Consider the following 16,282-nt stretch of genomic DNA (forward strand, 5'->3'; position numbering starts at 1 on the left):
ATATATGGTAATACTCAAAAATAAAAAATGTGCATTTCCAATGGACAGTCCTACTCTACTATGAACTCTGTAAGTTATTGAATTGCTGTATTATTTGTTTGCACTCTGTTTTGAGATTGTTTATTGCTTTTGAATGTTACAGGACATATTTAAACTTAATTCTGTGGGCAGACTTTTTTTCTGGCAGCAGACTGTCTTTTATCATTCTGGAAATGATTATATTGGGTCCATTAACTAAAACTTAATTTTTTCTGGAAATGTTCTTGACATTCACTCTGGTATTCAAATAATGCATTATAATTAGTGCTATTTCAATGTTGGCCAGAGAATTAATACCAAATAGATTCCTAGTGATGTAATACATAGAGGAAAGTGCTTTTGGCTCATTCTCAAAGAAGTGGACACTATGATTACTTTTGTTAGTGATTAAGCAAACTCCAAGGAAATTTCCAAGCTAAAATAATATTGTGTATTTAGTATACCAAATATGCCCAGCTATGTCAAAGAATAGTCTATTAAAGCTTCAGTCAGCTACTTATGTCTGGTTGGCAAAGAAACTAAAAGAGGAACGTAGCAAGTACTCAAAACTGCTGTCCTTACTTATATTTTCTATTTACTTCAATGAATTATTTGCCTTAATGAGAAAAAAATCCCAAACTACTATAGGAGAGACAGAATGAATGAAAATAAGGTCTTTTTTTTAAACAAAATCAAGAACCTTTTAATCTTTTCCTAAAAATACATTAAGTAAATATCTTTCTCAGCAATGTATGAGAAATCCTGATTGGTAAGTAGGTTGTAAACTTTTTAAATAACACAGGGGCCAGCTCCCCAAGCTGAATTCCTAAGAAGTAATGTGATACACAGAAATAGCAGTAATTGGGTAATTTTGAAATCATAATAGTTTCATTTGTCTATTAATCTCTTGCATTAATGTCATGTTAATAATCTTACTGAAACGTACAGCACTTGGAGATTAGGTAACTGGTCACAAGCTGATTTGGGGAGAGAGGTGACCTGTGCTCCTGTGAGTGTCCTGTAGAAAGAATTTATGAAAAACAATTACTTTTTGAAGACTGAAAACCAAAATTTTTTAGCACATGCTTTACAATAAGTCAGTATACAGGAAAATAAAACAAAGCAGAAATACTTCTCTAGCACTTACAAACTCTCCAGACTTGTAGTCCCTGTCAGATCAGGAAACTCTGTTAACTGTGAAGCACCATTTAAAGTCCTACAATTAAAAAAACCAATTTCAATAAAATTATGGTGATGGAAGTGTGGGACAACTCTAGCATTACAATATAAAAAGAAAACTAAAATAAAAAGTAAACACATACAGAGTTCTTAGTTCTGGTAAGTGTTGAAAAGCAGATTTTCCAACGAGCTGGATAGGGTTATCATAAAAATGTCTGAAAAAAAAGGATAAAAAGAAATTTAATTTAAAATATTTTAAAATATTCTAAATATATTATTATACCATAATCAAATGAGTAAACTCTCTATGATGAATCACAGACTGTGCCCCTCTGGTTGTAGCAGAGGTCACCTTCTGAGCTTTTCTCACCCTCTAATCTATATTCACCAGGCACATGTCACATTTTGAACATTCAGTTAGTCACTGTTTTCCTGTTTTAATGCCAGAAGCAAGTCAACTAAATATCCTCTCTTCCTCCCAGGTTTGCGAAGACAAAATTTCACATATGAAAAATTTTGTTATGACCTGAGACAAATGTAAGGATAGCACTTGAAGAAGTCAGAACTTCCCCTATTCAGAAGAGATTCCCTTGCCCTCTTGAAGTCATGCTGCTTTTGCTCATGGAGTATTACTCAAGATGAATCATTATTTTTCTTACACTTATTTTGCAATTTCTTAATTTGAAGTTGTCCATTAAGTTCATGTAAGACGATGGGAACTCAGAATGGAGTCCATCAAGAGTAATTTTTACCAGCTTTTATGTTGCCAGTAATGCTAAGAGATTTAGAAGTAACCATTCAAATAAAAGGTCAAAGGCCAGAGACCGCTACTTGCTTCCCTTAATCAGGGCTTGAAAACTGCCATTCTTTCCACGAAGCTGGAAAGATACGAGCTTGTTTGCTTGGATGGTGACGTGCTACAAAGTGTACTCACAAAAGAAGCTATTGACAATTAGCTACAAATATGATCCTTAGTTCCACATTCTCTAATACAAAGAGTCATTGAAAAGATTCTTATCACTTACATTGTAATAAGTGAAGGATTACCCACAAATGCACGCTCAGGTATTGACTTGATGTTATTGCTATGAAATCCCCTACAGAGAAAAAAAAGTTTACATGGCAAGGAAAAAAAAGTCAAGACTCAGTCTGTAATCACAATGCACAACGGTGGTTTTCTGTTTGTAGAAAGAAAAGTGTCTATATGTAAAGGTATATCCTTGTTTTCTGGAATAAAACAGAACTGAAAAAAACAAAAGCAAAGGAAAAAAAGAGAGAAGAGAAGAGAAGAGAAGAGAAGAGAAGAGAAGAGAAGAGAAGAGAAGAGAAGAGAAGAGAAGAGAAGAGAAGAGAAGAGAAGAGAAGAGAAGAGAAGAGAAGAGAAGAGAAGAGAAGAGAAGAGAAGAGAGAAGAGACAGCAAAATTGCTGAAATTCTGCACTTCTCTAAATGAACAAAACTATTCAGATGAAGTAAACTTCAAAATGGAATTTTAAAATTCAGGGTATATGCATGTATGTATACTGATATAATGTAAATATAAACAAGTATATTAACTAAGAACATCAATATTTAGATATTAATAATTGAATAGCTAACAACATATTTCACCCTATGCTAGTTTTAAACTTCAACTGTTGTTAAACTTCACTATTTTTTTGCTGGATGGCACATGTTTATGAAGGAAATTATTTTATACACTATATTTTAATGTTGATCCTCCCACAACCACCTTTTTGTTGAGATATTTTAAATGTGGACACAAACAAAATGTAATTGTGCCTGCTGGATAGAGAGCCAAATCTTCGTCTCATCATTAATTACTGGACTTCATTCATATGAGTAATTCTCCATTGTGAAAAACAAAAGGAACAACTAAGATTTCAAAAGAACAATGATGATTTGTGTGGGAAACTCCCATTAGTTCAGTCGGGTATGAAGAAGACTTCCCAGCTTAAATTTATGCATTACTAAGCCTCCAATTGTTCACTGAGGCAAGCACTCTTGGCCATTACTTGAACAGGTCCCACATTATTGGTTTTAGCTGTTTAGGCATTGTACTACTGGTGATGAGCTGCAGAGCAAGGCTTTACATCCCTGCTTGTTTTGCATGCAGGCTCTAAGCACAATGAGCATCTCATCTAGAACCAATAAACAGACTGGTTTTAAATGGGATCCCTTGCATGGCAGAAAAACCCCAAGAAAATGGCATGACTACCTCCCAGAGCAATATCTGCTACTAGCTGTGCACAAAAAGGTCACAGTTTGTGTTCTCAGCACCAACTGTGAGAGACACGAGGTCCCATGCAGAACCGGCTGTACGAAGGTGGCCCTGCAATGAGCTGAGCCTCAGTGTGGCTGCGCTCCCACCAGGGTCTGTGGAACACATCCCCTCCTTACAGCATCAGCTCCCAGGGCTACACAAAGCACAGAACCACATGGTCTCATGTCTGTGCTACATTTGGGATGGCAGGTTGCAATTTCAGACCCCAAATGTTTCTTGCACACAGCTGATACTCAGAGGTGAAATCCTGTGGGGGCCAGTACGTAACCTGAGGCACATCAGGCAGTTTGCTGGTGCATTTGGTGCAAACTGAGTTACCCATTTTTGGCTGCTGACTCCAGAGGGCATCAAAAAGGCAATCCTTTGAGGTCACTGCATTTCATAGCAATTATTTTATGGCATAAACAGCAGCTCAGAACATTTGGGCTGGGAAACTCATAGCCCTGCTGCCTCTTGCAGAGCTGCATTCTGGCAACACAGGAGGTGCTGAGCAGGAGTGCACAGTATCTGGGGGTACCTGCTCTGGAAAAAATCTCAGGTGGCTACTTAAAATAGGCTTTTAGATCTGTTTGTGGTGTGGCAGGGGTAAAACCATGTCCAACTAGTATATGATTACTTATTTTATTAAAAATCTATGCTGATAGTACCACTAACACAGTAAATAATTCAAATGGAAAGAATTCTGAGCATATGCATAAATGTGTACATTGTGTCTATGATGTATGAACATAATTTAATTTCCTTCAGTTTTTAATAATTCAACTGTTTTTCAAAATAAATTCGAATAATTTAATTTCATTGTTGATTTTCCTGATGCAAACTATGCTTGTGCATACAAAAGTATTTATTCACAACATTACAAAGAAATGACTATATATATTGAAAATAAATTGCTTTTAATTTAATAGAGGTGAGGGAGGGAAGTTGGTAAAATTTAATTAAACCTGATGGACTAATAAGGTTGTCATGCCTTCTTAGCTAGAAGACTAATACATTGGATAGTTTGCAAAATCTAACTCTTGTGTTTGGGACTAAAGGTGAATTAATTATGTTTGTTGTTTACTGTATTCCAGAAAGGAAGTTCCTGGACAAGACCCACCGCACAAGGCAACATAAAAGTAAAAGTTGTCAGAACTTGAGAGGCCTAAACTGAACATTGAAAATTATTTTTTATCTATGTTGGCATGCTTATTAGTTTTTCCTAGGATATCAGTTTTTAAGGATTACTGATAAAATCACCAGCATTAAAAAAAGAAATCACATACTAGACAAAACATCCTTCTTCCTAATATGAGCTCTGTACTTACAGCTCTTTTAGGTTTGTTAGTGTCCTGATAGCAGTGGGGAACTCGTCCAGACTGTTGTAATTTAAATCTCTGTGTGAAAATAGATATTATTATTTCGGTTATGCACTGCATAACAGATAACATAACATTGCTGGCATTTGTAATGAACTATCATCTTCTATGCATTGAATAAATACATACAGTAAAAAGACAGGAAATCCTCAAAAGTGTATGGATATTTTCCAACAAAGTCTATTTAGAGCACATTATTGTTCCTATTTTTATCAGCATTCTATTTTTAGTTACATTTTAGCTATTCTGTAATAAAAAAAGTAAGTGAATTCAAGTACTACTAAGGGATTTGTTGTTTTATAAATTCCCACCCTTAGCATTACATTAACAGGGAAAAAATATTTCAAAATGATATTCAATGGTTTTGGTGATCTGCACTTTACATGCCTAATACAATTCTCTATAAATAATTCTAACTGTATTGTTAATTTTAAGACTTGACAACAGTCAAGAGAATAGTTCTAACCACAAAAATTGTAAAAATGATAGTGTAGCTACCATAGTGACCTCTGCTTTAAGAAATGCTCATGCTGTAGCAGTAATTAGACTTTATTCTGGTAGGCTGAATGGATTATAATCCTACTTCTGCCCTCAGCATGACATATGTATCCTTTAGCATTTAGGAGATGGCTGAAACTAAAATTGAGATATGCCAGTTTACTGTGATGCTCTCTGGCAACACTTTGTGAGGAAAACAGTCTGAAAAACTGGAGCAAAAGCCTTTTTAAACAGGCAGGCAAAACCCAAGCCACAGTTTACAATAGATTGAAATTGAAATAGTATCAGGCTGAAGTAATGCAGGCAGGAAACTGCTGTCTGAACTCAACAAGGCTTTCCTTCCTGCTTGTAAATCTCTCCTGCTTATTGACAAAAAGAGATTACAGGCATGTATGGTTTGGTTTTGCCCTCTAGTGATATGTGATTTCCAGACCTATGCCTCAATGCAAACAAATGATCTTAAAGCTGGCATCCATCATTTACACCAAGATCTCTTCAGATTATTTTGAGACTATCTGGGAAATGGTCTGTACATTATGCAATTACTGTGCTTGAGGCAAGTGCTACACTGTCCTGTTGCAGGGAAGTGGCTGCATCTACATTTATTCCCGGGTTTGTGATTGTCCTCTGTGTTTTCATGTCTCTCGTGCCAGGTGGCTGGGACTGAGTTTGCAATTACTTATTCCATTGTTCTGTTTTTCCCCATTTGTGACCAAGTGCCATGTGAATATCACTTAAATAAACAAAACAAACCATTACATTTTCCCTCTTCCTTTCCTGTCCCCCTTTCCGGTGCTACACTAAGGGACTTCCTCTCAACTCACAGGCAGCTAGAAGTCCAAATTGTAAAACTGCAATTCAGTGGCAAGGGATCAGTGCAATCAAACTGGTGATAAAAAAACCCAAGAAGGCCAAACCTCCTTGCTTCCTAATCTCAATGACAGATGAAAGTTGGCAGTAAACAGGTTTGTGGATAGGAAAGCAAATAGTCACCTTTAGACTAGCAATATCCATGTCTGAAACAATTTGTTTCTCATAACTGGGTTTTTAACCTCTGTCCTGGTTGGATAAAACATCCAAAATCACTAAAAATGATGCAGCTGACTGCAGCAGGTGCGGGAGGAAGCACATGCAAAGTTTTACTGTCCCTGTGGCATTTCTGGGGTCTGGGTGACTCCAGCAGATAACATCTGTATTTGACTAACTGTAGCAAAATAATTTCTGCTAACAATTAGCACTGCATTCCTGTTTGGTATTTTATGTAGATTATGTTTTTGCTGGAAAGCTCAAAAATTTTAAATTGATCTAAACAGAATTACAGTGGAAAGTTGAGGAAGTTTCAGTCTTTACTAGTGCTACTCTTTATCAGAGCTCTCTAAAGATGAAAACTTGGATACAATTGAAATATTTCACCCACTTGTAAAGCACATGTATAATTTGACTACCTAGAACTTTTGCTTTTTCCAGGTATAAAAAAATAAACCCATCAAATTTTATAACTCTCCTCTGTGGCAAGATAGCTTAGTGTTAAAGCTTTTCACTGTGACAATTTCCCAATCTAGCTATTAGTTTTATTGATTGAACAAGACAAATAAATGGTACTAAACTAAGCAACCATAAGTTCATGAATAGTCATTCCTTTTTCTATGCTCAATGCAGTTTTCAACTGTCTTTCAAACAATTTATCAATTGACAATGCTAATTAAAAAGGCAAACTAATTTTATAGTCAAAAATAGGATTTACTACATAGAGTCATTGTGAACTATCACTTAGATCCTGTAGCGATTAGGCAAGCCAAAACCCACATTTGGCTTTTGGGCTATTTTTATTCTTTCAGAATATTAATGAAAACACTCTAAAAAAAAAGAAACAAATAAGAGGTCAACTCACAATGTCTCTAGGCTGTGGAGCCCATCAAAGCATTTCTTTCCCAGGGAATAGATTCTATTGTTATGGAGATGTCTGCAGGGGAACATTAAGCATGCAGTCAGGAAAGTACACTGCACACAGTGGACTAAAGCAAAACATTTTTATAGTTAAATCAAAATTAACTTATTTTCAGGCATGCATTGATTATATGCAATCATACTTTTTCAGGAACATGTATAGGTGACACCTCTACCACCCACCACCCATTCTCCCAACACTTCTCCATTTGGTTTCACAGAAAGGATCTGTTTTAAAACCACCTAGACTGTTCAAAAGTGTTGTATCCTGTAGTTCCAGGCTGGGGTTTGCATAATGGATAGACATATTCTCAATGATTGCTAATTAGTTAAGTAACATGCCTGAAAAACTGCATGTGGGGTGTGAGATGTATATTTGGAAGATTTGTATTCAGAGAGTGTTAGAGGGTATGGCCCAAAAGAGCAGCCATTGAGGAGATGGTTAACACAGCAGACAGGTAAGGGGCATTAGGCTCGCACAATGCAAAAAGACACAAAGCCATAACACAAACAGTTGTAGCTTCCCTGAAATGACTAAACCAAGTAATCTTAGAAGTGCTGTAACTTGCCTTTCTTTCAAATTATGAAAATCAGTAACTACTTCCTAAAATATTTAGCACTTGAAAGTAATTTTTGTATTTTTAACCAATTCTACCCCCTCCTCCCTGCCACCCATCTCAAGTCTCTGAGCTCTACCTATTTGTGTCTTTTAGATTGACATGGAAAAAAATCCAAACACTCTGAGTGAAGCTCATTAATGTGAGTAGATTCAACTTGTAGCCACTCCAGGTAATTTAATTTAAAAAGAATGCATTTTCCCCAGATTTTTCCTTTTATTTTGTCCTCAAAATGCTACCCCTGTAGTAGAGAGAAACTAAGGGAGGAGGGGTTTAAGAGAAAAGAAAGGCTGTGAATGAGTGGCTGCCAGGGCCTTCATTATATTCTGAAAATATTGTTAGAGATCAGAGGTTCTCTGAATGTTCTGCAGAACCTAGAGAAATTGAGTTTACCTGTCAATCAAAGGCAGGGATTCTGACAGCAAAATAAAAATGTTCTGTGGGTTTTTTCTTTTCTAGGAAAAAACCGAATCAACTCAATATTTTTAATGACTACTCTGACCTTTAATGCTTTAGTTAGCATGAAGAGTGCATCTTCAAATTCCAATTATGTTTGGATCTTTAATTATAAAGGTTTTGATTTGCTCCAATTGACCATGCACTTTTCCACTGTGTTGAAAGTTTGCCACACTGTATAGAGTAGCAACCCAATGAAAGCAGAACCAAACACACAGATTTTGATGAGCCAAAAAGATCAGCTATTTTAGGTTGTGAGGAATGATTCAATTATTAATCACTACAAAGCCCAGATGATTAGAAATAAGCAAGGCAGAGCTTAAATAAGAAAATCTAACTGAGCAGAAGCAAGCATGGCATGAAAAGAAATTATTTTCTCCTGCATTTCTTAACTGTCCTCTTACCACTACATTTCTGGTAGGGGTCTAGAGAACAATGTCCAAGACAGTCTCTTGTCTTTTCCATTGCTGATATAAGTCTAGAAGGTCAATCAATCACAAGTCCATCCATTCTTTAACTTGAATGGGATTGATAGTTAATGTAAAGAGAAGGCAAAAGCTTTGCAGCACAACTCAGTGTTTATCCTCAATTTTGGGGCCCCATGGAGACAGAGATAGTGACTATAGCTGTCAATGAAGAACCCTGATGCGTGCCAGGTTCAATGCTTACACTGGGGCTAGAGTATGCTACCACATGCTAAGTGTCTTACATGGTTTCTGACAGCCTGTATAGCTTGATTATGTAATTCTCTCTTCAATAATGTTAATGCTTTCCAAAGCATCCTGAAGTTACTTCTCCATTAAGTTTCTCCAGCCAGTCTAGAGTTTTTCCATTTGGTACATTCCCAGAAGATAAGAAGCTGAAACCATGATTCATAGTCGCCTTCCAGATTTTGGTGCCAGCCGTGCATGTTTCAGTTAGTTGAACCGGTATGCAAACGTAACCAAATACACAACTACATATACTTTCTATGACAGGAAATGCATATTTTTTCTACTGGATGGCATTCTTTCCAAGTTCCCCAGAAAGATTTCCATTCATATCCTGTTTCTAATCTTCTCTCTTTCAATCTTTGACAGCACACAATGCACCCCTTCCTTTGTTTTGCTGACCAGATAGGGTGATTTTTAATTCCTTTGAATATTTTATTGAGATGGAAACTTTGAAGCTAGATCAAAACAACTGATTTAGCAAATGCTAGTCAAACTGTACCAAGATGCAAAAAAAATCTGTTTCTCTAAGAGGCCAAAGTCCTGCAAGAAGACATTGTGTATAAAAAGCAATCAATAAAGCTTACAGAACTACCAAACTGGAGAGGTTTCCAAAGGCATAGTCCGGTATGTAATGAATTTTATTCAGTGCCAATGTCATTGCCTGAAGTGCTGGTAAATTCCTAAAAGCTTGGACAGGAATTTCTGTCAAGGAATTATCGTCTAGCCACAGGTGTCTAAGGGAGACCAAGCCATTGAAGCAGTTGGGGGGTACATAGTTGATGTGGTTGGCATCCAGACGCCTAGGAGAAGAAGAAACAGAGAAAATTGACTTCAAGAAAAGAAAAGTGTCTTTGCACAATAGCTATAAGAAGTTGTCACCATGAACATAACCCCAAAGGATGGGCATGGGTTGCCACTTCCAGTTTTCATTTCCTGGAGATTCTACATTCCCATCTTGCTTGCACACTCATCCTTGAGATCTAAAATCATGTTTACATGTCTGCTTATCAGCTGGCTCTGCAGAGACAGTTCTCCTTTGGAGCCATCAACTCACTGAAAGCACACACACTGATCATTTTTGAGCAGAGTCTCTCTAAAGACTGGGTACGACTTTGTTTCCTTTCCCAATTGTTTGAAACCATAGAACAAAAAAGTGCAAGAAACTTATCCAGAGAATCTCTTCCAGAATCTACAAATCACGGAGCTGCAAGATAATTTGGATTTCTAAATGCTAAACACCCATTTCAAGACCCATAAATAGAACTCACTTCTGAGCCTCTGGAGGTTCCTGCTTTACCTTTAATATTATGGAGTTATAGAATCACAGAATGAGCTGTATTGGAAGGGACCCACAAGGATCATTGAGTCCCACTCCTGGCCCTGCACAGGACCATCCCCAAGAGTCCCATCATGTGTCCAAGAGCATTGTCCAAACACTTCTTGAACTCTGTCAGGCTTGCTGCTGTGAACACTTCCCTTGGGAGCCTGTTTCACTGCAAATATTGTTTATCCTAATGATTCTAATGAAAACTGAAGTTCATATTTTTTTTAGTAGCGGAACATAATGTTTATTACCTAGAGATTAGTATTGCCAATGTGACGTATTTGTGTTGAAAAAGAAGTTACTAAACGCACTTCAGCTGCTGCAGAGCCAACAGAGGGAGCTCAACTGCACGTTGTACCTTTGCAGAGTCTGCAGGTGATGCTTTGTTCTCACACTTGTGTAATTAAGGATTAAAGCTAGCAAACCTTTTCAGATGTGGTGCTGCAAATACAACGTCATCTATTCACCGGCTTTTGGTTTTGCTGTGTTTTGCTTTTTCATTGTGAATCTTTCAGGGAAAGATTTAAAAGTGCACTTCAGATTTCTGAAAATTTGTGAAACACCCCGTTGGAGATGTGGGCCCTGATAAACTTTTTCTACTTTTTCTACTTTGCAGTGACTTATACCTTTTCCATAACATGAAAGCTGTGCTCTAAAAATTTTCATGAAATGTTTAGAGAAGAGTAATTAAGTGAATGGTAAAACAGAAATAAGTTTAAATAGATGTTTGAAAATACTACAGAACAAACAGCCACACCTGGGGTACAAAGAAGTAATTCTGTACAACCTAAATTTGGTCTCTTTGAGACAAATGCAATACTCTTTGTGGTGGGCATACTAATCTCTTTATTTAAAGCTGCTTCCTCATTTACAGTCATGTAAAATGTCAGGTCCATTCTATCTCCTGTTCCATGCTGGCCCTACCTACTTCATGAGAACAAATAATGACTGCTAAGGCTCCGTGCCAGGCTGGCAAATAACTGAGACAAGGTCAGTTGGAACAAATTTATAAGGTTCAGTGTCAAAGCCCTTGTACAATTAAATTTTCAATATAATAACTGACATGTCAGGCAGCAGAGACAGAGCTTCCAAAATAACTCAGTGGTCTGTCAACAAATGGGTAAGGCTGGAAATGTTTAGAAATACTCATGTTTTTCTTCCTCCTTTCCTCAGGCAACAACCATGTTATGCCTGTGTTTTCAAATAAGGTATAATTTGAATGAGTAGATGAGATTTCTTTGTGTTCAGTCAGAAGTAAATTTCTTCCCTGGGTGATGCTGGTATGTAAACTAAGAAGTTACAGTTGCCTTAGTTTGACAGTTTCCCTGATTAAAGAATGGAGGCTTTATTCAAACTCCATGTGCTGCAGTATTGCAGTTAACATCTCAATGTTCAATAGGAAGGTTGCCTGTGCAGCCCTGATGTCCCTGCTCACCCCACAGGAGTCACTCCCAGGATGGCTGGCTGTGTGGAGAAGCCAACAGTTACTTGTTTGTATGTGACCCTGTGGCTGAAATGGCAATATTTCTGCTGTCGTCAGTGAGACCAGGATTTTTATCTTACCAATATTTTGTAGCAAATCAAGGAACAGATTTTTTTTTTTAATAGCTGAAGTTTCCAAATATAAACCCACCACTGGCTATGTAAATAAAACCCACAGAACAGAAAGAAAAACAGAACTGCTGTACTGTAAATGAAATTCCAGATAGTTGAATTATTGTTTAAATAAAGCTTGGAAGAAACAAAAAAGCTGCAGTGATTTGTGCTTCAGGTTCTGTAACTGGATTACATATCCTGCAAGTAATTATAAGAAGTACTGCCTCAAGTGCTCTTTCGTTATCTAATCTTTTTTAAATTTCCAAGCAGCATTTTCCCTCTTGCAGATATTAAAAGGTTTCAGTAGTGGTTATGTTTCCTGTCATACTGTAGGTAATGCACACTGATGTATAAAGGACTGATCAAAATCACCCTTTTCAGCCAATTGTTTTACATGTGTTGATCAAAGTTTTGGCACTTTCAGAACTAAACCCATTAACTCACAAACATGACCCTATTTATAACTGAAAAATATATGTAGATAACATGTGGTGAGTTTGAAAGCTGCTATTATATTCCAGAGAGAGCTAATTTAGGGAAACAGAAATACTTGATCTCCTCTGATAGGCAGCATGTAAATAAAGCAGCCACTATGAAATTCACCATGAGCTTACTTAAAATGTCTAAACCTTTCAAAGCAAATGCTTGAGCTATGTGGACTGTAACCCACTAGTGTTTTCTGTGACACACTGTGAATTCTGCAACCATGTGCACAAATTATGAAAAGATATTGTCCATGTAAAATGAAAACCTCATTTACTGGTACAGACAAAGGCAGTTGTTTGAAAAAGATTTGATTTGCATGTTTTAATCAATTTAATATGAATGGATGCTAAGTTTCATACCAGTGGTAGGTTTCTAAGGGAATATATATATATATATATAATTTTTTCCCATTTTCTGTATCTTCTCTCAAAACCAGCTACAAGGTAGGTATATCTCACAACCAAAAAATTCCTTAATATCTTGTTGGAGCGCCTTGCTCATTCATTCAGGTTTAAATCAAATGCTAGATAGATCAGGAAGGAGATTTCTCCCAAGCCATTTTTCCCTCTGGAATGAACAGCTATTACATGGATTGCCTCGGTTTGAATGGATGAGGGCCAGAACACAATGAAAGGTCTGCAGAAGAGAGAAGCCACAAAGAAGTCAAGGATAAAATGTTTCTTTTGATGTTTAAATTTAAAGTAGGAGAGGTAAGACCAAAGGAAAAGGGACTGTACCTAAGAGGTAGGGGAGGCAGAGAAGGGGGAGCACAGGAGGACTGATTTGGGGCATGGTGGATTAAATAAATTGGCTCTTTTCCTTCTCATTGCACCTTCCTCTTCTGACTCAGCTCTGTAATGCAGGGAGCCTCAGCCAAGTTTCTCCATGAAGTATGGAGCAGTGATGGACAGGGGTTGTGGACAGGGCCTGTCTGGGGAGGCCATAAAGGCCAGGAGAGGGTCACTTACAACCCACCATCTTTGTTAGTGTGTTGGCATAGAGACTCTCTCAGGAGTTTGTTCACAGGATTGACTAAAGTACCATTTAGGTAATGGCAAGTGACATCTAAACTAGCTTTGAAAAGTGGATGTAATAAAAATAGAGCTGGCTGTTGTGAGCCATGTTTTTCAAACCTGGTCTTTTAAGCAGGATATCCCCTTTGGTCCACAGGGGAAAATGCTAGGACTATTGTAAAAAGCTTAATTACAACACAACAGTCCAGCAGTTCTCACATCTCAGTTTTACAGGACTGATACAAAGAACCCTGCATGGCAACAAGAAGACCAAAACAGAAAAATAACAAGTCACAGTTTAGGAGCATTTGTTTCTGTCCCACTGCTCAGCTTTACATGAGGAGGTTTCTGCAGCCCTGGGAGTTTCTCAATCCATCGTATTTCTCTTCACATTCAGATGTGCTGCTCAGGGGTGTTGGTAAACCTGCCTTCAAGATGATGGATGCTATCTGCTGCACACAGACAAGAGGCCAACTGCATTGCTATGTTTATGCAAAGGTATAAACCTTGGCTATGATACTGGGTACTTCCAATCCCCACAACTGGGAAGAAGTGGGGGCTAGCAGCTGTTGGGTTATCACAGGAACCTGGCTGCAGACTCAGATCATGACCCCACAGATAGACAGGCATGTTTGATGTGTCTGGGAGCACCCTCAAGTCCTCAGCCGAATGGCTCAGAGTGACCTCTCTTAGCCTCCCAAGCAAGCTGTCACCTGCTGGGGACAGTCCCAGGGGCATGTGATCTACCAGATGAACCCCAGGAATACATTCCCCAGTTCAAGGCAATGTTCTTTGGCATGGATCAAAAGCATGCCAAGGACTCTGTTAAGAGTGCAGCTGGGCAGGGGCCCATGGCCAGAGCCAGGGAGTGCTCTGAAGCACAGCCTGCCCTGCTTGTGATTACCACAGTGGGTCAGTGCACGGCCCCAGGACCTGACTGGAAATCTGCTGTAAGCCCCTGTGCTGCCAAACACTCCAACAGCAGCTTCTTGCCTCCCACATACCCTGGCAGGCTTCAGCCATGCAGGATGATTTCTGGCTAGCAGTTCTGAGGTTGAGAAATTTGTCTGTCTTAGAGATGTGATAAATCTCCATGCTTTTGAGATTACTCATACGACAGGAAAGAGTCAGATGCCTGGTGCCTTCTATTGGATGAAAGAAAACATCACCAGCTGGCCTGGAACTGCTGATCTAATACAGTCTCTTTGCACCCCACTTTGAGAACAACTGACTGGTTGAGTTAGAGCTGCACATTAAAAAAAAAAAAAACAGTAGCAAATGCATTTTAGGTAACCTTGCACCTCTACCTTCCTCTCCTTGGTTATCAATCCAGAAAAATGTCTGTGACTGAGAGGGGTGGTCTGATACTGTACTACTGCTTGGTGTTTCAGTCACTCTTCTGTTGCCCAGTGCCCTGGTGCCGCAGCAGCCCGGATGGTGAAGGTGTGCAATAAACCAAGGAGACTGCAAAAGCGAGTTTTGAGACATCTTTGTGTATGTGTAGACACCTGCATGGGTACAAACAACCTCAATTTCAAATGTGGGAAATTCCTCCTCTGGGAGTTTGTGGGTACCCGTTGAGGTACCAGCTTTCTTAAGAAGGCTAATACCTTCTGTAGCCTTCATTATCATGGGGTGTGACATGGAAAACCACAACTAAGGCTCCTGTCTTTTCATGAAAACAGTTCTCGGGAGAGAATGTAGCTTCATCAAAGTTGTTTGGTCTTTCAATTAAAAATCAGGATTATTAACAGAAGCATCAAAGTGGAAAATAATTGTTCAAATTTAATGTTTCTGGGGAAAAAAGCGCTGGGTTTTAATTTTAAGTCTGAACTGGAAGAGTTGCAGAAGTATGTGCCCTCAAAGTCTTCCAGTGCTTTTTTGGGCTAAGCATGGAAACTTCTCTTGAAATGTCAAATATTTGGGAGAGTAGGAGGACAATGAAAAATCCATTTGCTGACCTGTTCCAGACAGGTAACTACTGAGAACATCTGGGACAAATTCTAGATAATATTTTGTGTCAAACCTGGTGTCAGCATCAGATGGCCTATAAATACTGAAATACCCTATAAATAAAATATAAGAAATCTACAAATTATGTTGGAAAATGCTAAAAAATTTCATTGACACTGCTGTTATTTGTTGAATTACTTTACTTCACTAAATTGCAGCTTTGCAGGTTGTTAAGGGAGAAAAGATGGTTTATTTTTTCCACCTGTCAACTGTTTAAAGTGCTTTGTTGGCTATTCTGCCCTATTTTCCACTATCAAAGCAAAAGTCCTTTAAATGTCACAGGAATGAGAGCAAGTGATACAGTAAATAATGCGTGCTTTGAAATGTTCTTCATGGCTGGTGTAGCATGGGCAGTGAGATAGCACCCAACCTGTTCTTAATTTTGACTATTTGTGTGTCTGACAATGCAGCAGTAAGAGCTGTTTAGAGATCATTAACAATGATGTCTAAACAAGAAAATAAATAGAATGGAAGTTTCATCTATAGTATTCACTGCAAAGGGTTGTGTTACAATAATCCAAATAAAAGAACAGCAGAAGGTTTTCCATATGCAATGCCAATTACCCTTTCCTCCTTTATTTAGCAACACTTGAAAATGGAGATCTGCAGCTTTGCAAGTGGCTAGTAATATCAAATATATATTAACATATTTGGGAAAAAATAAAAAAATATTAATGGTATGTCATTGCCAGTTTTTGACCATGCCCTGCTTGTTCAAAAATACTGAAATTATATGTCAATTCCATTATATAAAGGGTGAAATTAAAAACAAGATGATTGT

The 16,282-nt window shown here is 37.9% G+C and overlaps 1 protein-coding gene across 2 annotated transcripts in view; it reads right to left on the reverse strand.

Moving 5' to 3' along the window:
• Positions 1-16,282, reverse strand: part of LGR5 (leucine rich repeat containing G protein-coupled receptor 5) — a 59,682-nt gene that overhangs the window by 17,634 nt on the left and 25,766 nt on the right. For both annotated transcript variants that reach the window (XM_030959464.1, XM_030959463.1), the window contains 7 exons: positions 9,654-9,869; positions 7,228-7,299; positions 4,788-4,856; positions 2,223-2,294; positions 1,341-1,412; positions 1,166-1,234; positions 965-1,036 (listed from right to left, as the gene is read on the reverse strand). In XM_030959464.1, the coding sequence (XP_030815324.1) occupies positions 965-1,036; positions 1,166-1,234; positions 1,341-1,412; positions 2,223-2,294; positions 4,788-4,856; positions 7,228-7,299; positions 9,654-9,869 (642 nt within the window). The remainder of the gene's footprint in view (positions 1-964; positions 1,037-1,165; positions 1,235-1,340; positions 1,413-2,222; positions 2,295-4,787; positions 4,857-7,227; positions 7,300-9,653; positions 9,870-16,282) is intronic.

This window comes from Camarhynchus parvulus, chromosome 1A, assembly GCF_901933205.1.
Source record: "Camarhynchus parvulus chromosome 1A, STF_HiC, whole genome shotgun sequence".
NCBI classification, from domain to species: Eukaryota; Metazoa; Chordata; class Aves; order Passeriformes; family Thraupidae; genus Camarhynchus; species Camarhynchus parvulus.